This window comes from Peromyscus eremicus, chromosome 1 (assembly GCF_949786415.1).
Source record: "Peromyscus eremicus chromosome 1, PerEre_H2_v1, whole genome shotgun sequence".
In the NCBI taxonomy this organism is placed as follows: Eukaryota; Metazoa; Chordata; class Mammalia; order Rodentia; family Cricetidae; genus Peromyscus; species Peromyscus eremicus.
This window is the reverse complement of record NC_081416.1, coordinates 14,154,589-14,176,408: the sequence shown is the minus strand read 5'-3', so window position 1 is coordinate 14,176,408 and position 21,820 is coordinate 14,154,589. Positions and strand designations below refer to the sequence as shown.

Sequence of the window (21,820 nt, the reverse complement as noted above, 5' to 3'; positions counted from 1 at the left end):
GGAACACACATTGTGATACAACGCACGACTGGGCAGTGCTTGTGTGCCACAATCTAACAGCGTTTGGTGCCATTGAGTAACTGGCTTCCACTAGATTAGTAAGGACACCCTTGAAATTGGAAAGCAGAGTCGACCTTCAGTCAGATTAGCGAGAAGGTACACTCTCCAGATAGTCACACAGTTGCAGCCTCCTAGGTTCAAGAGCTGGCTGTGGAACAGAGATTTTGCTGCCTGTGTGTAATGGGGTAGGTGGAAGGATACATCATACAATAGGGACAATGAAAGGGAAAGTAGAGGCTCTGTTTTGTCCCTAATGGTCCCTTGGCTGGATTTCTTTGTGCAGGACACACATACTTGTTCTAATGTGATGTCCCTATGCACAATCTTGCGGTCATCAATATCTTTTTAGGAGTATTTACATATAGGTCCATAAAATGAACATCAGACAACAATGGCAGCCTTTTTATTCAGCGTTTGAGAAAGGGAATAACATGTGTTGGATCCCCAGTTTGAAATGCCAAGCAGCCATCACAAGCAGTGGGCATGAGTGCAATCAAGATAAGCCCTACGGCCAGGCAGTGGAGGCACATGCCTTTGATTCCAGCACTCAGGAGACAGAGGCTGGTGGATCTCTGTGAGTCTGAAGCCAGCCTGGTCGAGAGAGAGAGAGAGAGAGAGAGAGAGAGAGAGAGAGAGAGAGAGAGAGAGAGAGAGAGAGAGAGAGAGAGAGAGAGAGATATCTCCACCCTGTCTCAAAAAACAAAAAACAAAAAACTAAATCAAACCAAAACAACAAACAAACAAAAGATACTCCCTAGGAAAGAGGGCTGAGTGAAAAAGAACATAAGACGATTTCTAGTGTTCAAGAGCATATTAAATTAAAAAACACACCGAGAAAATGTTATTGACTAAAAAATACATATCTGCGCACAAGAGCACTTATTGAACAACCTTTGGGGCTGAGTTTGAGGGTTAGGAATACGGCTAGCGTTAAAAAAGAAAAAAAAACCCCACATTTCACTAACAAGACTGGTAATCCCAACTCTTCGTATTCAAAGTGCAAATAGGTCTCTTTCTCCCAGGTCTGCGGACTCCACTCAGCGTCTCTGAGGCATTGACCCTAGATTTCCTTGGATTCACCCGCTTCAGGATATATTTGTAAATTTCTCTGCAGCCCACTACCCAGGTACCGACCTACGGGGCTCCGCCCCTTTCGAACGTCTGCCAGGCTTCAGCGGCAGGGGGCGTGGCGGTTGCCAGGCGACCGAAGACGCGCCGAGCGCCGGGTGTCGGCGCCGGGCGGGCGATCAGAAAAAAAAACGTGTCGCCCTTTTAGACACTGGGGGCAGTGCACAGCCCCTTCTCCAGACTCCAGCCCAGTTATCTGATCTCCACGGCAGCCTTTGAGGCCGCCTTCAAAGAGCGTCAGGATGTCGGAGGTCAGGAGTCAGCGCCCCTCTGTTGCTTCTCTGCTTCGACCTCTGCCTGTCATCTCTCTCTTACTGGAACTCATCCTTTGTTACATTCTGGTCCTCCCTCACCAGCACCCTCGCTATCTGCACCCTCACGCTTTTCACCCTTGGCTCTGTCCCACTTCTTGTTCCTTCATGAATTCCCAGACCGTGACTTGCACCCTACAGTCTGAACTGCAGGTGATACCGTAGAGAGGCTATTGAAAATGTCTCATGGACATACTCATTGTCACCTTGCTCACTAACTTGTCCACCTGTCACACCCCGATTTCCTAACATATGATCACCAGCTGTCAGACACTTTGTTCAAGGTCCTTCAGCCCATCGCCACTGCCCCGTGTTCTCATTGACCCCGTGTTAACATCTCACAGCCTCCATCTCTCACTCGTATTATAGGACACTTGATCTTCAGCCTCACTGATGAGGTTTCATTTCTGCATCCTTCAGTAACCTGTCTGTCCATTAGCCCTCTCATTTATAACCTCAACAGCCCTACATCCTTGCCATCACTTGACACTCATCTATCTTGGTCTTACTTGAATTCTTCATCGATCTATCAGAGCCCACCCCTACCTTACCTATTACACAATTTCCAGCCAGAATCAGCTGCATAATTTGTGAGGTCCAGAGTAAAGTGGAAAGCTTTTTGTTAAAATTATTAAGAATTTTGAGACATGACAGCAGAGAATTTAACCAAAGGAGGAGTCTTCTGGACCCTGTGTGGCCGAATGGGCCCGCACCTGCGAAGCCAGCCCTGGTCCCAGCATCTCCTAGCACCTCCATACTCTACCCTATTTCTTCTATCTTCTCTATGTTTCTGTACCTCGTTATCCTTCCGTCCCTTCCATGCCTGGTCTTCCTTCGTCAGTTCCATTCCTCGTGGTTAATGGCTCTTTATGGCTCCTTATCCCCCCTCCCCCGTTGGTCCCACTCCCAGGGGCGATCACTCTCATCTCATGACGGCCTGAGGCTATGGCCACATCACTCCTCCCCACCACCTAATGTCTATACCCTCCGTTGTTCGCCTTGAGTGTTTCCTCCTCCACTCAGTGTCCCGTCTTATTTCATTGTTCTTTATCCTCCAAGAATAAGCTCTCCTCCTTACAAGCAGATGCACCTCAGCTCCCAGTGCACTGCCTGACACAGGGCAGACAGCCTGTGAGCAAATGATGCAATGTCACACTTCCTCTGATCCTATCACTTCATGTTGATATCCTTCTTAAGTACACACCATCGCACTTGGTCACAGTGTAGAAGGTACCAACTGCCCATTGGTCAGAGCTAAGAGATTATTTTTTGTTTTGCTTTTAATAGAAGAATGCTTTTTGAAGTAACAACATGAAAATACATTTCTTTTGTTCGTACAAGTTTCTTTAAAATGTTTCTTTGATATTTCTCCACTCCTGTACTAATTGCAGACATACAGGGAGAACCTGGGTGCAAACAAATCGTTAGGCTGCGGATCAAATGTTGACATTAATACCACTTTCAAGGCTGGAGCGCAGAACACCGTTGGATGAATCAGTGTCTGTGACTCAGGTTTTGCATCAATGAGACTGAGCAACAGTAGCACCACATTTGCTTAATAGGGTTTTTCCTTCTTTGAGCATTTGCTGAATGGCGTTCTGTGCAATAATCTACTTTTAGCAAGGAAACCTCTGTTGGATTTAAAATAGTCCTAAAGCTGTTAAGCCAAGTGTTACAGGAGCCACATTTAAATCTCTAAACACTGTGTTTTGCTTGCACGTCATGTGTGGAGATTTAATTAACAGTACAAGTTTTTTCTTTCATTTTCTTTTAACTAAGACTATAAACCTTTCTCACACTGCGCGAGCTATGCTCATCGAGAGAAGAGGTAAAGAAGGCTGCTTGGAATCTTCAGGGTGGATTAGAATTTTATTATTATTGAGATGAAAGATCATCTCATTTGGTTCCTTTGGTGAGCAGTGAGTGGTGGATGTTAAGCCCTGTTTTGTGTAGACTGTCAAAGCATAGTGTGGAAAGCATAAATAAAGCTTGCAAACTGTATCTACCCTTAGAAGTTTTGGGTGGGTCTTTGTAGCTGACAGAACATGAATCCATACTCCTTAGCATGTCATTCATGCTCCCAGCCTGTCTCTGCCTCTCCTTGTCATGCCTCTTATATGTGGGCCTCTTGGGCACTTGTGTGGCTGTGAGCTCTGCCTCAGGCTTTGCCACCTGCTGGGAGTGATCTTTTCTCCAGAGCTACCTGTAAGAATCCTTTTCTTCCTTCTAGTGGCTTGAGTACCACTTCTTTTATGAAATGTGCTTTATTCTCACTGCTGGGAGTAAGTCTCTTTTTATGTGTTCTTAAAGAACATAGAATGCATTTTATGGCAGGAACTGAATATTTCTGTTACAACAAAGCATACTCGACCAGTCAGTAAAACAAATACCCTGTGGGTGGGCCTTTTATTCCCTACCTTGGTTGCCTTTACAGGCTTCACCACACAACTCCCTGAAAGAGGGCGGTGAATAAACATTTGTTGAATGAATGGATGCATACCTTTATCATTATTAGTGCTGCCGTGCTGTACTTAATAAGTAGGTGTTCATTTGAGAGAGCAGCCATAACAAGGTACCACAAACTGGGTGGCCTAAAACAGTAGAATTGTTTGTCTCCCAGTTCTCAATGCTGGAAGTCTAAAGTCAAGATGTTGGTGAGTCATGCACCCTTTGAGACCCTGAGTGAAATGGTTCCTTGTCTCTTCCTCGTCTCTGGTAGTAGCTGACAATGTTTAGCCTTCCTTGGATTGCAACTGCATCAATCCAAGCCGTCTTTACATTCTCTTTGTCTCTGTCTTTGCTAAGGGTGCCTATCTTATTGGAGTTAAGGCTTACCTTACTTGGATATGACCTCATATCAACTAATTATAATGCCATATATGTATTCATATATACTATATAAATACATCAGAGGATGAGGAGGGAACCTTCCTAACATATAGTCTCAATGTTTCTGCTGGCTGGTAGCTTTAGGTTTGAGTGAGAGAGGGGCTTTCACTCCGGGGTACTAGCAGCCATTTCTTGACAGAATGGAGTAACATCCTTGTGCTTGCCTGCAGGAAAAGAGTGAAAAACTCGTGATGGAGGAAACTGCATTTGAGGAAATTGAAAGAGATTTCCAGGAGGTTCTCAGTGAACTTTCAGGAGACAAAAGTCTGGAAAAATTCAGGATTGAATATGAGAAGCTTCATACTGTCATGAAAAAGTCTTATGACAATGAAAAGCGTCTAATGGCCAAATGCAGAGAGCTGAATGCAGAGATTGTGGTGAACTCTGCCAAGGTGGCCACTGCCCTGAAGCTTTCTCAGGATGACCAGACCACCATCGCGTCTCTCAAGAAGGTTAGTGATCTAGAAGTAGATGAATTTGACTTTCAAACATCACCTGTCCATTATATTGACAGCTCTCTGGTTGGTAAGACATGAGTTATTAGGTAAAAATTTACATAATGTAGATATTTATTAAGCCTAGGGAAGAATATTCACTGAGAAAGAAAGTAACCCTGGTGAGGCTTACCATGCCGAAAACAAACGGAGAGCTTTATTTTACTAACTAGTTTCTGGAAAATAATGGGTTAGCCAAAAGACTTAGAGATAAAATGCAATATTGGGGCTCTTGGGATGTTCTGTTGATGCAAGATGAGTATACATCTGAGTGTGTGTGTGTGTGTGTGTGTGTGTGTGTGTATGCATCATGGTGTGCTCATGTGGAGGTCAGAGGTTTACAATTGTTTCTCAGATGCTGTCCACCTTATTTTTAATGACAGGACTTCTCATCAGCCTGGTGCTTCCAGAGTAGACTAGATTGGTCGCCTGGTTTAGCCCCAGTGGGTCCACTGCCTCTGCCTCCCTTGCACTGGGACTGAAGCTTGTGCCACCAGTAGAATCTGGGGATGCAACTTAGGCCATCGTGTTTTCGGGGCAAGCACTTTACCCACTGAACTAGAACCCCAGCCCAGATACCTGGTTAAAAATATTTTTACATTTCTACTTTTCCTCGTGCTCCAGGAGAGATTATTCTGTGAGTTCCCAGGGAGTAATTTTCATGACCATCCTTCCCAGTGTCCTTCTCCTTGTCTTTTCATCTCCCCAAATGCTCCTGTAGGAGAGCTAGAGGCTTGGTCTGGGAAATCTGGAGGAAGTTTGCCTTTGTTCCACACTGTGTTTTTCACCTTTAAGTATGTTGCCTTATCTTGAAGATAAAACACAAATGTTCCCTGTTGATCTCAAAGTCATAAGAGGTTGAGACATATTAATTCATAGTTAAATCTCCAGCTTTGAGAAATAATTTATGAATGCTTTAGGTAATTCCCTTGATAGCATACAATCAGATGTCATCGGATTTAAATTAACTTCCAAGACCAGTACAAGATATGACTGACCCATTTTCTTAGAAACTATTCTCCTTTAGAGTGATTTTTCTCTGCTGTCATTTTCTTCTTGATGGAGAAGTAATATAAGGAAACTGTAATTCATTTTGTAATTGGAAAAACACTTTCATTATAAACTTTAACACTGGAGATGAACGTTACAAATTGATGAAAATCTAATTGGTGAAATTGGTTTGGTTAAAACATTATGCAATCGTATTCTCATTTAGATATCCTTCTCTTGTTTGGCCCAGGTGTGCATATGGTTGCTCCATTGGGATAGAGTCCCCAAATTGACATTTTGCTTTGAGTCACTAAGGGATGTGCTGTGGTTACACAAGAGGACTCTCTGTGTGCTATAATAGCAAGCTTGGATTTATTCCCCTCCATCCATTTTATTCCTTGTCAACATGAAAACTAAATACTTTCACCTAAACTTTATAGGCTTTTATTTATATAAAGGAAACAAATTTTACTTGACTAAAATGTTTCAAGATAGTGAAGTGGCAGGACAAACTCAAGGTTATTGCAGACAAATGCTCAAGTTGTTCCTTTACTCACACAGTGGTAATTCACCTTTAAGTGTGTATGCAAATATCGCACACTGCATTTCACTACAGTAAGAAAGTCAGGAACAGTTCCATTCCCTGCTATGGGCTTTATTTTCCCCCATGAGCACCAGCATGTGTTTCTGAGAAAACAGGCCAGCCTGAGACACACAGTGAGATTCTCTCTTTCAAAAAAAGCCAAGGGCTGAAGTAGAGTGCTTGCCCAGTGTGCATTTGATGAGAATCTGGGCTTGGGCCTCTGGATATGGGAACTGCTAAGATTCCTACGTACACTCCAGTGCCAGCAAAGCAAAGTGACCTTGTGGGATTTTCTAAGGCCGACCTTGCCATTTAGGCACTCACCTGGGATCTGAGGACAACACACACACACACACACACACACACACACACACACACACACACACATTTTATATATATGTATGTTTGTTATTTAAGTGTGTGTGCATATGTGCATGCATATATATATGTATATATATATTTGTGTGTGTGTGTGTGTGTGTGTGTGTGTGTCTGTGTGTCTGTGTGTCTGTGTGTGTGTGTCTGTATAAATGTTTTCAGGCTGGCCTTGAATTTGCTATGTAGCCCAGGTTGGCCTCAAACTCATTGTTTCCCCTGCTTGATAAAAATATATTTTTTTATTTTCAAAATTATCAAGAATTACTTTCAATCTACTGATTTAAGGATTGCATCTACGATCATCTCTTATGGAATAGAGCCATTTAAAGCATCTGTTAAGCATATAAAATTTATTAAAATTTAAAAAATTTATCAATTTCTTTATTAGAAATAATTCTTCTAGCTAGGGCAGCTGCTGTAGAACCTTGCAGCCACACTCGCTCCTCTACACAAGGAGAACACTCTTTGAACTAGCTTGCTCTTCCACTGAACAATTTAGTCAGTCCAAATTCCCACATATGGTATAATACATACTATTCTTTTCCTGTAAGTGACTATCACACTGTAGCCATGGTGCTATTGTTTGTGCTGGTTTGTCTTGTATCTGGAACCCCACTTGTTTTTTCTCATGGATACTCTCTGGCCCACTAGGAAATTGAAAAGGCCTGGAAGATGGTGGACTCTGCATATGATAAGGAGCAAAAGGCCAAGGAGACGATTCTTGCCCTGAAAGAGGAAATAGTGAACCTGACCAAACTAGTTGAGCAGGGGTCTGGACTGTCAATGGACCAGGACAGCAAGTAGGTCAAAGTCTTCTTGACAGTGTGTGTGTGTCTGCCTCTGCAGCCTTCCTGATAGTGTGTGTCTGCCTCTGCAGCCTTCCTGACAGTGTGTGCCTGCCTCTGCAGCCTTCCAGACAGTGTGTGCCTGCCTCTGCAGCCTTCCTGATAATGTGTGCCTGCCTCTGCAGCCTTCCTGACAGTGTGTGCCTGCCTCTGCAGCCTTCCTGATAATGTGTGCCTGCCTCTGCAGCCTTCTTGATAGTGTGTGAACCTGCCTCTGCAGGGTCCTTTGCAGTGTTCAGTGGCCTGGTGCAGCCTGGCACTATTAGCCTTGGGTTGGACTGCACCTCTTTGAAGGTTCTCTGTATTGCAAAATTCCCCTTTGTGGGGCTCCTAACAACTGTTTTCTGCCTAGCCCTGTTTTTATTTTTTAAAGATTTATTTATTTTTTAAAATTTATTTGTATAGGTGTTTTGTCGGCATGTATGTCTGTCTGTTCACCACTTGCATGCCTGGTGCCCACGGAATCCAGAAGATGACATCAGATCTCCTGGGAATGGAGTTACAGGTGGTTGTGGACCAACATGCGGGTGCTGGGAATCGAACCTGGGTCTTCTAGAGGAACAGCCAGTTCTCATAACCCCTAGATATCTCTCCAGCCCCCTACCTTTTCTTTTTAAGACTCCCTTTGTCCTCCCCAAAGATTATATTACACCTCTTTCTCCAGAAGAAACCCTACTACAGTTTCTGAGTGAATAGAGGTTTTAGGTTTACATTTCTATTATTTTGGCCTCTTATTCTTTAATTATTGATGTTATGCACACACACACAATTTACAAATGCAACCTGCTGAGTTCATTTAGTGTTGCTTATATGTACATGTGTTTAGGGCTGACCACTTGGCACTGGATAACCTATCAAGGGGCTTGTCCTTGGAGAAGAGCGATTTTCCATGAGCACCTGTAGCTCTTCATCTAGGTGTGGGGCCTTGTGAGATTTTCCCATCTCTGTTGGCATACCTATTGATTGGTGGTGTCATTTTTCATGCCTTGTTCAGGCAAACATATTGCTGATAATTCATGAGTATGATGCCTATCATAAACAGAAGACACTAACTTGAAGCAGACATCCAGGTCCTTTGGCTCTTAAATTCTTTCTACCTGCTCTTCTGCAAGGTTTCTCGGGCCTCCAGTATAGAGTTGCACTGTAGCTGTATCAGTTGGGTGAACGTCCCATGGCCAGTTGTTCTCTGCATTTTGACCAGTTGTGTCCTCCTGCACTGGTCTCTGCTACAAAAAAAAGCATCTTTGATGAGGGCTGAGGGTTACACTTACCCTGTGTAAGGATTCATGTTTAGAATGCAGTCACCTCTCTTAAACTAGTATTGAATGGAACTTCGGCCTCTCTGCCCCATCCCAGCAGCTCTCACCAACCTCCATGATTAATCCCACCTCCATCTTTCCTACCCACTCAGGTTCCGGGCAGGAGCTGGCTTGCTCTGCATCCCGCCACTCCTCCATCCTTTAACCTCTGTCTCTTGGCTTGACTTCCTGTGGCTGGTGCTGCTCTCTGGCCTGTGTTTCTGTTCCCTGCTGGCACCAGCAGTAGCCTTCTAATTGGCCTCCCTGTCTAGAGCAAGACATCTCCCTCTTTACCCGTCATTACGACCTGAAGCACACATCGCTGTCCCCTTCCCTGCTCGGCTACCCATGCTCAAAGGATAAAGGCCAGATTCCCGAACATGTCACTCAAAGCCTTTCGAATGTCTGCTGTGGTTTGCTTCTCTAGCCTCATGCCTGGCATCCCTCATTCCTTGCTCATACCCCCATCTTTGCAAAGCACTCCCCCCCCATGCCAGAGGTGCCTTTCCCCCATTCTCCCCTTGGTCAACTCCTTTCATCCTTTAAAACCCACCTAGAACACCATCTTAACTTTGTCACAATCAGAATTTCTGTTCCACCTCCTCTCCACCTCCAGATCCCAGTGACTGGGCAGGAAGAATTGCTGTATTTTCTGTTTCTACAGAATCCAATGTCTGCTTTCCAGTGTGGACCTTGTTATAGCATCTTAAAAGAATTTAAAATGCTTTTGTGTTGATGAGTTTTTTTTTTTTCCAACTGACACAAACTAAGTTATCTAGGAACCTCAGTTGAGAAAATACTTTCATAAGATTGCCTGTAGGCAAGTCTCTGGGGACATATTCTTGATGAATGATTGATGTGGGAGGGCCCAGCCCACTGTGGGTGGTGCCACCCCTGGACAGGTGGTCCTGGGTTGTATAAGAAGGCAGTCTGAGCAAGTCATGAGGAGCAAGCTAATGAGCAGCACCCCTTCATGGTCTCTGCTGCAGTTTCTGTGTTTAGGACCCTGCCTGGAGATCTTGCTCTGATTTCCCTTCATGATGGACCTGAGAGGTTTTTGCCCCCAAGTTGCTTTTGGTCACCGTCTTTATCACAGCAACAGAAAAGCAAATTATGACAACCTTACCCACTTGAGCTGAGAGCTCCTGAAGGAAGAGAACTTTATAAGCCTTGCCAGAATCTATCAAGCACAGTACAGGGCACACAAAGCCTCACACCAGGAGCAAGCGTGCACCTCCTAGGACACTCTTAACCAAACCTAGTGTTGCTCTTTCAGTTTCTTGTATTTTCTTGCTCTATTGATCCATCTTTGATGGATGTTGTATAAACAGGCATTGGGGAGGAAATAGGAAAACCAAACACAGTCTCTCTAATGTTGGACTTGTGGTAGAAGAACTAGTGATAAGCCATGTAGTGAGCCGATTCAGACAGGAGGCATTTTAACAAGAAGTGGAGGAGGGTGAGGGGGAGAATGGTGGAGCAGGTACAGCTGGTAGTTCCGAGCTTCGATGGTGTGCGCTCAGTTGTGGCTCTCTCTCTTCAGATAAACCTTTGAGCTGACGTTTCATTTCTGCAGATGCAGTTGGGCATGAGTTTGGAGGTTCCTTATTAAACATTTGTGTCGTGTCAAGGACGCTGCTAAATGAGCATTGTCACATTGCTGTGCTTTGCGGCATTGCTTGACGACTGTAGCTGCAAGGCTCTGCGGGGCGTGTTCTTAGCTTCTGCTACCCACCTCCGGTTTCCTGTGCTGCCAAAGTCCCATCGGACACAGAGCTTCACACCCGACAAGCACTACTTCTGCGGGAAGTCATGGCAAGTCAGATGGAATGGATTTTGTAATGTGGAGCTGTTTAGTTTACAATTCAAATCAATGAATATTATCACGGGCTCTCCAAAGCCCAGCAGCAGGCCTCATTTTTAAGTTTATTCTGGAGAACGTTTTCTGTGGGCTGCCCTCCCTCCCCCCCCCCCGTGGCAGAAACTAATTTCTTTGGGTGGATGGGAAGAAAATTGGCAATGCGTATTATCTGGTTATATTTATGCTTTATTTTAGACATTTAGTTGTCATCATAACCCCCCAGTGGATACGTTAGATAAATAATTTCCTAAATTGACATCTCCTCGGGGCTCATTATAAGAGTTGACAATAACAATATGGTCTTATTGTAACAGATCCAAGTAAGACAGGTACAGGAAGAACCCATCCCTCTGATTTTTCCACCTGGAATTCTGATTCTCAGAGATAATTGATAACATGATTAGTATTCGTCTTTCTAGAAGTGTCTGTACAACACACACACACACAGAGGCACACACACACACACACACACACACACACACAGAGGAATAGACACTATATTTTACTAAAACAAAAAAGGATCTTACTGTACTTATTATTTTTGTCACTTCTTTTCAGCAAATTCCACTCCTGTCACTTACCACCCGAACAGTGTGTGCCATTGGCCTCCCAGGAAGACCAGGCTTGGGGACAATAGCAAGGACCCCTGAACAAATGGCTACTTAGGCAGATTCCTTTGTTCTTCCTTTTCAGCATCCGAGATTTACTGAAGTTCAAAGAAGAGGTGTCAAAGGAGCGTGACCAGCTCCTGACAGAAGTGGTGAAGTTGCGTGAGAACCTTGCTCAGACCACTGAACAGCAGCAGGAGACCGAGCGAGCCAAGGAGGACGCAGAGCAGACCATCAATCAGGTCTGCGCCTGCGTTCTGGAGGACGGTCTGTCCTTCCTGCCTCCCTTCCCATCTATCCCCTCTGCGATATAAGCCTTGTGTTCAAACCAAGTGTCCTTTGCTCTGCCTTGTTTCCCTGACCCTGTTTCTTAAGCCCATTTTTGTCCAGGTTTTCTCTCAGAAGTCACCAATGCTGAGGTTCTGCTAAGGGCTCAAACAGGTGTCCCTGCACCAGATACAGAAAATCTCTCTACCTCTCCTTTATAATTCACAAGAGAAATCACAAGAGCAGCCTCTTGTAAGAAGATGACATTTTTGAGCACGAGATTAAAAGAAAAAGAGCTTTTCAAAGACTTTGGACGTCCAGATGTGATCAACATGCTTGGCTTAGCAATGCTCAGGATCAAGTGACACAATTTCTTATTTCTGGTGGCTTGCTCCTCCTAATGCAGAGCTGGACAGTCTTCCTTTATTTAACATGTTAGGGCTCTGAGCTCCTACATTTGGTTGATTTTTATAATACCATCTTCAAATTTTTTGTTTGCAGCCAGGGCAGATCTTTCGGTGTCAAGGTCCTGAAAATCAACACAGAGCATTCCTGAAGCTTTGAACTTTGGGGTCCAGCAGGACTGTTCCACAGAGGCGTGTCCTGCAGAAGCACGCTATGGGCCAGATCCTTCGGGGGGCAGACCTTGGCTGATGGAGACCTGCCCCTGCAAGTGCTTGTCTCTTTTCTCTCTGCCCTTCCCCGCAGTTCCAACAAGAAATTCAGCATCGTCAGAATGAAGCGACCAGGGAGTCTCGGAAGAAGGAGAAGCTGGAGAAAGAGCTCAAGCAGATCCAGACGGACATGGACAGCAGGCAGACGGAGATCAAGGCGCTGCAGCAGTACATGCAGAAGAGCAAGGAGGAGCTTCAGCGGCTGGAACAGCAGCTCAAGGAGCAGAAGGTAAGGGCATTCATGGCCTCCCCTCCCCTCCTCTCTCCTCCTCTGCCCTTCCCTTTTCTCCCCTCCCCTCCTCCTCTCCCCAGCCTCCTCTACCCTCCCCTCCCCTCCCCTCCCCTCCCTTTCCCCTCTTCCTCTCTGATAGGTTCTCAAATCCAGTATGAAGCTAAGAATGACCTTGAACTTCTGACCTTTCTAACTCCCAGCTCTGAGTGCTAGGATTACGGGCAGGCACCACCATGTCTAGTTTGTTTGATGCCGGGGATAGACCTCAGGCCTTCTTGTATGCTAGGCAAATCCTCTGAACCATCTGAACTTCAGCCCAAAGCCCACATTTTTGTGATTTTCCTGCAAAGGAGGTGCCACTCAGTAGCCATGACAGGAGCATGCTACTTATTGCTGTAACTGGGCTTTGAATGTTTTTGTTTTAAATTCACTTTTTAAAAATGTGCATGTGTGTCTTGCTTGCATGTATGTCTGTGTACCACATGTATGCCTGGTGCCCCCTGAGGCCAGAAAAGGGTGTGAGATCTCCTTGGGATGCAGTTATGGACAGCTGTGAGCTACATTGTGGGTGCTAGGAATCCAACTTGGGTCCTTTGGAAGAAGAGCCAATGTTCTTTCGTCGCTCTCCAGCCCAGTGATTCTTATGGGATATTTATTAACTATTTTCTTGCTCTCTGCTCTCATAGGTATTCAAAGATAGACTTTTTTGTTTTTATTTTGTTTGTTTGTTTGTTTTTAGTTCTGGGGATTGAACGAAGGATTTCTTACTACGTGCCAGGCAAGCACTCTGCTGTTGAGCTCCATCCCACCCTTCACCCTTTTTTTCTCTTTTCTTTTGAGACAGGGTCTCCATAGGCTGCCCCTATGTTGAGATCAGAGGCCTCAATCAATCACCAAGCCTGGCTTTACATTAGTTCCTTTTAAACCTTTCATGGATGGATAATGTACACACAGACAAGTGTGTATGTCACAAGTATGCAGCTTCACATATTTCCAACATGTGATCATGCCTTGTTCGCTTGCAGTCATTAATTAACAGAGCATTACTGATACCCCAGAGCCCCTGTGCCTCTTCTCAGCTGTTTCCCTATCTCTTAAATTCTAAGTAGCTAATAGTTTTGTCTGAGTTTTACAGGAACGAACCACAAACTGGGTATGTTCGTTCTCTTGTGTCTCACTTTTGCCATATTCTGTTGGTTCTGTAGTTACCGCGTAGCTATGAACCTGTGGTGTCCAGTATGGAAACCATTAAACCACATGTGGCTGTTTACATTTATTAATAATTTAAAATTCAACTTCTGTGTGTGCCAGTGTTGTTTCAAGTGTTCAGTGTGGCTAGGAGGGACTGTACTGGCCCAGAGAGACAACCCTGACATCATGGCTCTCGCGGTGCCCATGGACCATTCATTCTCAATGCTATGTAGTGAGTGAATGAATATAACGTTCCTAACAGGTTTGATTTTCAAGTTGAGAAAGCCATTCTTAATCTCTACGCATTTTAACTATAGTCATATTTCTAATGTTTCCCCTCTTGTGACCATTTAAGAAAACACAGACATTAGCGATTCTAATCTGTGTTTTCTTTTTCCTCCTCCCCATCCCCCCAGCTTAGTCCAGGCTGGCTTCAAACTTGCCCTCTTTCTGACTCAGCCTCCCAAGTACCAAGATCACAGATACACACCATTCTGTTTTCTCATTCATTAAAGAAACAATACATTTAGTTGAAGAGTCTTTTCCTAAATTTTTTTTTTTTACTTTTATGAAGTTTGTTTTTAAAGGCTTGTCAAGGCACATATACTTTTCTACTTAAAAAGTGGATATTAGAATACATTTCTTTGTCATTTGTGCCTTATTAATTTTATATAAAGCCAGAATTCAAATGGATAATACACAGTGTGCACAGTCTCCAGGAGGGAGGAAAAAAATCCATGAGGCTTCTTTGAATATGAATTTGGAAAAAAAGACTTTGAAACCCAGGTAAAACAAGGGGTTTTGAATAATAGCCTAGGATCCATATAAGACAAAATGCCGTCTTTGGCATAGCTGGTTCCATTTTGTTGAGTCCCCATTGATAGGGAATTGGATGCCTCTTTCTGTCTTTTGTTTTCACATACAAGGAAGCTATATTTAAAGAAAGTGCCTCATTGACCCTTTCTTCCTTTAACTCACTTGTTAGCCCTCACCTTCTCAGTATTTCCCCAGTAGAAAAAACTTCAGATAGAATCCTTTGTTGTTCTAAACCCACGTCTGCGCAGAACACTAGTCACTGCACTGCTGGGCCCCCGGACCGACTTAAGTTGGATTAACGGGGAATTGTCTCTGGGTTGGCATTGGGGACCGGTTCTGCTCAGGGAAAATGTTGGAGGCATGTTAATGCAGGATTTGCTTCTGAAGATGCAGCTTCAGAGCCCCAGAGCTGACATAGCCCATTTGAATCTCTAGCTCATTTGCAATGATTATAGAAATTGTTGCGTATGCACAGCCTGCCAAACGGCAAACAGGCATTAAAATATTTATCCACCACCTGTGAACAAGACTTCCCAAAAGCTCTCAGAAAAAAAAAATCATGCTCACTGTGTTACTCATTAGAAGGCATCGTTTTCCTCAGCCATTTAACATTCATTATATTTGAGTGCGTTAGTGCTTTCATTGGGGATAAAGAAAAATTTCTGCAAGACGAAAAGGACTGGGGTTGGTATCGTCCCAGGAGGTTGTGGGGCGTCCTGTGTGTATATGCAGACACAGTCATCAGATTGACAGGCATTAACCAGTCCCCGCACTCCCCACCTTTCAGATACTGAATGAGAGAGCGGCGAAGGAACTGGAGCAGTTTCAGATGCGGAATTCGAAACTCCAGCAGGAGAACGAACAGCATAGTTTGACTTGTGAGCAGCTGTCCCAGGAAAACCAGCAGAAGGCCCTGGAGCTCAAAGTAAACATCGTGCACCACCGTGTCTGGTCCCCAGCACTTCAGTCCTCAGTACACGGGTTTGGCTTTGCCATTGGAGCCCTTGTATTAGCTCAGCTGAGAGCCTGGAACACAGAGAGGCAGGTGCAAGCCCGCAGTGATCGCTGCAGGCCCAGAAGCACGGAGTCTGATGACTTCCGCTCTTACTTATAAAATTGATCAGATGCTATGTAAATGCTTTCTCAAGCAAGCTCAGATGTTCATCTCTGTAATTAGCCCTGCAAGCAACCAGTTGCCCAGAGCTAGGATCCATTCACTACGTGAACAATAGTGAGCTCAGATTAGATTGCATCTCTGTGTGGAGAAGGTAGAGGGAGAGCTGGGGCGTAGACTGCCACTGTTGGGCCTTCCAACACTGGGGAATCGTGGGTTTTAGTACCATCTAATGCATATTTCAAGCGGTTTTTCCTGTTCTCCCTTCCCTCATGAATGAGTGCTTGCAAATGAACCTTGGATCCTCATTTGACACTAAGGTCTGTCTGTATCCTGTCCCTTTGTGATTAACAGAGAACTTTGTTTTTCATTTCAGTTCTGAAAGGAAAACCCATAGTTCCTATTTTTATTATATTTGAATACTGGGCATAAAATAAATGACTTACCAAGAATAATGTATGGATGTGAGTAGTGAGCCAGAACATTTTTGTCTTACAGTCTCTTTGGAGAATCTGAAGACACCCCCCACCCCTGCCCCCACCCTTACCCACATACACCTCCACCCCACATCCACAGCCTCCCCACAGCACCCCTGCACCCCCCCACACTCACATCCCCCCACAACACATCCACACAACCACAACCCCCACACACCTCACCCCCCCCCCCACACTCTCACACTCCCCCACCACATCGTGGATCTTGTTTTGAATGCATACTACAAAAAAGGAGACTTTTCCAGGATTTTTCTGAGATTTAACCACGGAGTCTGGATTAATGGCTGTATAATTAAGACACTACACAATTGAAAAAGGCTTTAAGGTCAGCCATCTTGAACCTTCTAGGGTCTAAGGCTAAGAACACTTAGAAGAGCCTATAGTGAGTTGACTTGAAGCTTGTTCTTTATGACAATGTAGCAAGTCGGAGCAGACATGAGATGACCACTTAAGTCAGAATGATGTATTGGCCTCTGAGGTGAAATTATGGTTAAAAAAAAAAAGATTCCACTAATTCTGTCCTTTGATAACATGAATGAGACATCTGGGAAGATGGATGACTTTTTTTACATCCCCAAATTAACGGGATTATGTTTCTAGCAATAACTCAGAGATAACATACATTGCTAATTCTCTCTCCCTTCTCAAGAGTTAAGATGATTGCAGAAGAATCCTAAACTGCCTTTCTAGTTGTTTTCCTAGATATTTAAAATGGCAAATTAAAAAATTAGACTTAAATATGTTTATATGTTGCCTGCATGTAAGTCTGTATACCACATGCATGCTTGGTACCCACAGAGACCAAAAGAGAGCGTTAGATCCCCTGGGACTGGAGTTACCATTTAGGTGCTGGGAATCAAACCTGGGTCTTTTGGAAGAACAGCAAACACTTTTAACCACTGAGCTATCTCTCCAGCTTTTGATGGCAACATTTCTTAAAACAGTGAATTTAATTTTAAATAAAAATGTCCGCAAGACTGGAGAATTCCTTTGCTAGAATTCTTTTCTGACACTTCTTATCACTGTGTAGGTTTGTTTATCATGCTACCCTGTCTGCACACCTACAGACCAACACACTATGAGGAAGGGTGACTTTCTCTAGAGCATGTAGCTGGGCTACTGTGACCCTGTGGGTCCAAAAGAATGTTTAAATATTTTATAGCAATTCAATAACCTTCTCAGAGAGATCACTTTGTAAGCGAAAACTGCCAATCAAATACAGCATTTGTATGCAGAGCTCACATATTTGTATGCATATAACTCAGTATTCTCACTTGATTTTATAATTAGGTGGCAACTTAAAATATCAGATTTTATCAACCTTTTCATTATTTTTAGTTTATGCACCACATACTTTATTCATAGAACAGAGGCCTTCAATTTCTCTCAAACCTGAACAGTGTGTGTATTTTGATTCAGTTCCATGGAACGACTCTGCACTGACATAGGAGTCAGTTTTATAGGCTCTGAGTTTACCATGGCCCAGTCCCTGGCTCTTTATTTGTTCAGCATCCTGGTTAACTCTCTGTCACTAATACAGGCCAAAGAGGAGGAAGTCCATCAGATGCGTCTTGACATCGGGAAGCTTAACAAAATCAGAGAACAGATTCATAAGAAACTGCACCTGATCGAAGACCAAAAGGCAGAGGTGGAGCAGCATAAGGAAACCCTGAAGAATCAGATCCTGGGGTTAGAGAGAGGTAAACCCCTGTGTTTTTACTCATAAGTTTTTCATTCGTCACTAGTGCCTACTCACAAGCCAGGACTCTGTGTGCCCCTAAACCATACAGAGGGACATCAGTAAACTTCAACCTGGTAACCAGCCAACTGGAGGGGGCCACCATTTCGAATACTTTAAACTCCCTTTACTCAACAAATTCTTCCATAGGTTCTATTGGAACCATGTGAATCTAACCTAAAATAGTGTTCAATATTGGCCACCGAAAAAGAACATTTAAACTCTTAGGTCCGCCCATAGAAGATAAGGAACATGTTGAAATGAATGTCCTTGATGAATAAGATTGGGGTTGTTTTTTGGAAGGACCAAGCACAGAGCGAGAACTTACTAAATGTCACATGTAATTTTCTGAACAACAATACAATTAAAAATGTAGGATACTGGTGTGGTGTGGCAGAAACAGCTCTGGACCTGGAGAAAGAGACTCTGGTATGAATTCTGTGTGGCGCAGGAACACGCGTGTCTTCTTGATGTCTTTACTGTGTGCCATAAATTGTTGAAAGATATGTATAAAAGCACACATTGCCTCTCTGCAAGTTAGGCAAAGTCTAGATCACACTGGATATTGCTACTAGACATCCTTGTCAAGCAAGCCTTTCGGAAGTCCAGCTCTTTCTTCTTTCATTGAGGTGTTGTTGCCAGTTAGCTTGGCAACTTCTCCATGTATCTGTTCTGTAAACTGGTATAGAACACGTGCAAGCACTGGGTATGAGGAGGACCTTGCCTTCAGGATGCTCACAGCATAGTGAAAGTTTACAACCTAAAGTCTTCCGTGACAGAGATGAAGAATGGTGGGATTTTTAAAGCATGTAACCAGCCAAATGAGACTGAAACAGTCCTATGTTTTAATTACAGTATTTTTGCTTGCCATAATTGTAAGATTTGAGTCCATTTTCTCTCTTTCTCTCTCTGACTATATGTGTATATATTCAGTTGTTGTTTAATGTTTATAGGTGTTTTACTTGAATGTCTGTGTACCATGTGGGTGTCTGGTACCCTCAAAGGCCAGAAGAGAGTAATGAATCCCTTAGAATGGAGTTACAGATGGTTGTGAGCTTCCGTGTGGGTACTAGGAATTGAGCCTGGGTCCTCTGGAGGAACAGCAAGTACTCTTAGCCACCACGCCATCTCTCTAGTCCCCCACAGATATTTTTGAATCCATTGAGCGTTGAATCAAACTCTTTGCCTGTTAAGTCACATGTTCTTTTCTGAAAGCCAGCATGTTCTTTTCTTTGGTTATTTCTCCTCTCGCTCTGTCTTAAAAGATTTATTTATTTATTATATACAAAGTGTTCTGTCTGCATGTTAGCGTGCACACCAGAAGAGGGCATCAGATCTCATTATAGATGGTTGTGAGCTGCCAGGTGGTTGCTGGGAATTGAACTCAGGACCTCTGAAAGAGCAGTCAATGCTCTTAACCTCTGAGACATCTCATCTCTCCAGCCTTTCATTGGCTATTTCATATTTGCTGTTGATAGCATCTTTTCTTAGGGACTTGATGTTGTTTGTTATAGCATCTTACTATATTGTACAGGCTAGTCTTGAACTTCTGGGCTGAAGCAGCTCTCCAGCTCTCAGCCTCCCAAACAGCTACAGGTGTGTACCAGTGGGACCTGTTTCTTTTGATGCGTCTAATCAAAGAGCAGTGTTAGCGGTAATGGTTAGGAGCATGGGCCCTCTCTATGTTAGAATTTTCTACAAAATATCCAAGAAATGATCTGAAAAACGACTAGAATTAATAAGATATAAGGTGGCAGACTATAAAATATATGTAGCTACCAATAGCGTTTTGTACAGAACTCTAGCTAATTTGCCAGAATCCTCTGCCACAGTCGTAACTAAAGTAATGAAATAGCTATGAACAAAGTTACCAACATGTCTAGAAGACCTATATATAAAGAAGCTACGGAATTCCACTGGGGGGCATAAAGGGAGACTTGAAAAACGGAGGGATGTAACAAGTTCTAGGTAGTTACATTTCATATTTCCACCTACAGATATAATGAAAAAGATCTAAAAAGCACAAAGATCTTTGGCAGCCACCAGATTCAGGCTTTTAATCTCACCCGTGCTGACCCTTGGTCCTGTGGCTGGCTTAATCTCTTCTAGCTTCCTTTTCCATCTCTTTAGTGGGACCAGAAGATCCACATCCTTGAGCAAGAATGAAGGTCAGCTGTCACTCAACTCAGAGCAGTTGTACAGCTACGGCTGAACATACAAAACCGTGTTGTTTTTTACTTCACTTTGGCTTTTTTCATGTTCTCCCTGGGATGGGCCCTACATTCATTATTGTTTTCCTACCTGGCAATTTAGAGGTGGAGTCTTCAAAGAAGCAGGCAGAACTTGATAAGAAGGCAATGGATGAGCTTCTGAGAGAGAGGGACATACTAAATAAGGTGAGTTTGCTACAGCAATGCTGGAAAATAAATGCCTTTCTTCCACCTGGTAGTATCTGTGCATAACAAGTTGTGTGGGAAAGGAAACTCCAGAGCAAACAAGAATGGATTAGAATGAATAATACCGCTTAATTTCCCCCTGAACAGCTGCTTACGTTCACCATTGTCTGGCCTGGAATTGAAGCTACATTATCACCACTGAGCACAAAAGGACTCCTGAGAATTAGCATACAAGCCAGCAGGGATTTCAGGGTGTTTTGTGGAGTCTGTTCTCCTTGCTGGTGTGCTACTTGGCATCCTAAGTAGTTGATCAAATTTTTTTAATTTAATATCTATAATCTACAATTTGGCTAATCCAAAAATTACAGGTGTGAGTGCTAATTGATATATGACTTTGAGGTGTTAGGCAAGAAAATGACTGGTTGGTGATGGAAGTCTAGCCTTTCCTCTGTCTGTCTATTCAGGATTCTACAAACTCAGACCAAGTGAGATATCCTACTGGATTCAGTCACTTCACTTTCTCTTTCCTTGGGGTGTGGGGATGGAGCCCAGGGTCTCACACACACTGTAGGGTTTGGTTTTCATTCTTGTAAATATCTAATCTGCCATTCCTGAAATGAAAAAGATCTAAAAAGCACAAAGATCTTTGGCAGCCATCAGGTTCAGGCTTTCAATCTCACCCGTGCTGACCCTTGGTCCTGTGGCTGGCTTAATCTCTTCCAGCTTCCTTTTCCATCTCTTTAGTGGGACCAGAAGATCTACATCCTTCTCACACATGCCAAGCAAAGGGTCTCACACATGCCAAGCATCTACATCCTTCTCACACATGCCAAGCAAAAGGTCTCACACATGCTGGGGAAATGCTCTACCACTAAGCATGTCTCCAGCCCTGGATTTAGTTTTTAGATTTATTTTTTTCAACACCAACATTTAATCCCTTATCTTGTATACATTTTTGTATACAAGAACCCTTGTCTCTTCCAGTCTCTAGAGTTCATGGCCGTCTAAAGTTGAAGGATGGGTTGGAGAAGGTTTAGCTTCCACATAGAAGCAGGCCTCTCTCCTTCTGTTACCCTCCTTCCAGAGGGTTCCTTCTTGTGACAGACTTTTGAGGATTTCCTTCTGGGAGGGAGAAGTCATAGGCCAGATATGGAGGACCTTCCAGATAGCAGAATGGATTCAGATCACTGTGCATTCTCAGAAAAAAGCAAGTCTTAACAGAATAGCCTACACTTTACTTGAAGTAGAGTAGAGAATATCCAGGAATGGCAGATTAGATATTTCTATGGAAAACAGTCAGGAAGAAAATTATTGATGTCTCTCCCCCCATAAACCTAAAAACTATCCTTTATTCTACAAACTTACATCTAGTAAAACATTCTATTGGATGTAGTCACCTCTCTTTCTCTTTCTTGTGATGCTGGGGATAGAACTCAGGGTCTCACACATG

The 21,820-nt window shown here is 43.6% G+C and overlaps 1 protein-coding gene across 1 annotated transcript in view; it reads left to right on the top strand.

Moving 5' to 3' along the window:
• Window positions 1–1,270: 1,270 nt before the first annotated feature.
• The window catches only part of Cfap58 (cilia and flagella associated protein 58), a 101,610-nt gene continuing 81,060 nt past the window's right edge, over window positions 1,271–21,820 (top strand). Inside the window, exons 1-8 of the mRNA XM_059256664.1 lie at window positions 1,271–1,439; window positions 4,559–4,840; window positions 7,485–7,633; window positions 11,531–11,687; window positions 12,421–12,615; window positions 15,413–15,550; window positions 17,777–17,936; window positions 20,288–20,370. Coding sequence (XP_059112647.1) covers window positions 1,431–1,439; window positions 4,559–4,840; window positions 7,485–7,633; window positions 11,531–11,687; window positions 12,421–12,615; window positions 15,413–15,550; window positions 17,777–17,936; window positions 20,288–20,370 — 1,173 coding nt within the window. The 5' untranslated portion in view covers window positions 1,271–1,430. The remainder of the gene's footprint in view (window positions 1,440–4,558; window positions 4,841–7,484; window positions 7,634–11,530; window positions 11,688–12,420; window positions 12,616–15,412; window positions 15,551–17,776; window positions 17,937–20,287; window positions 20,371–21,820) is intronic.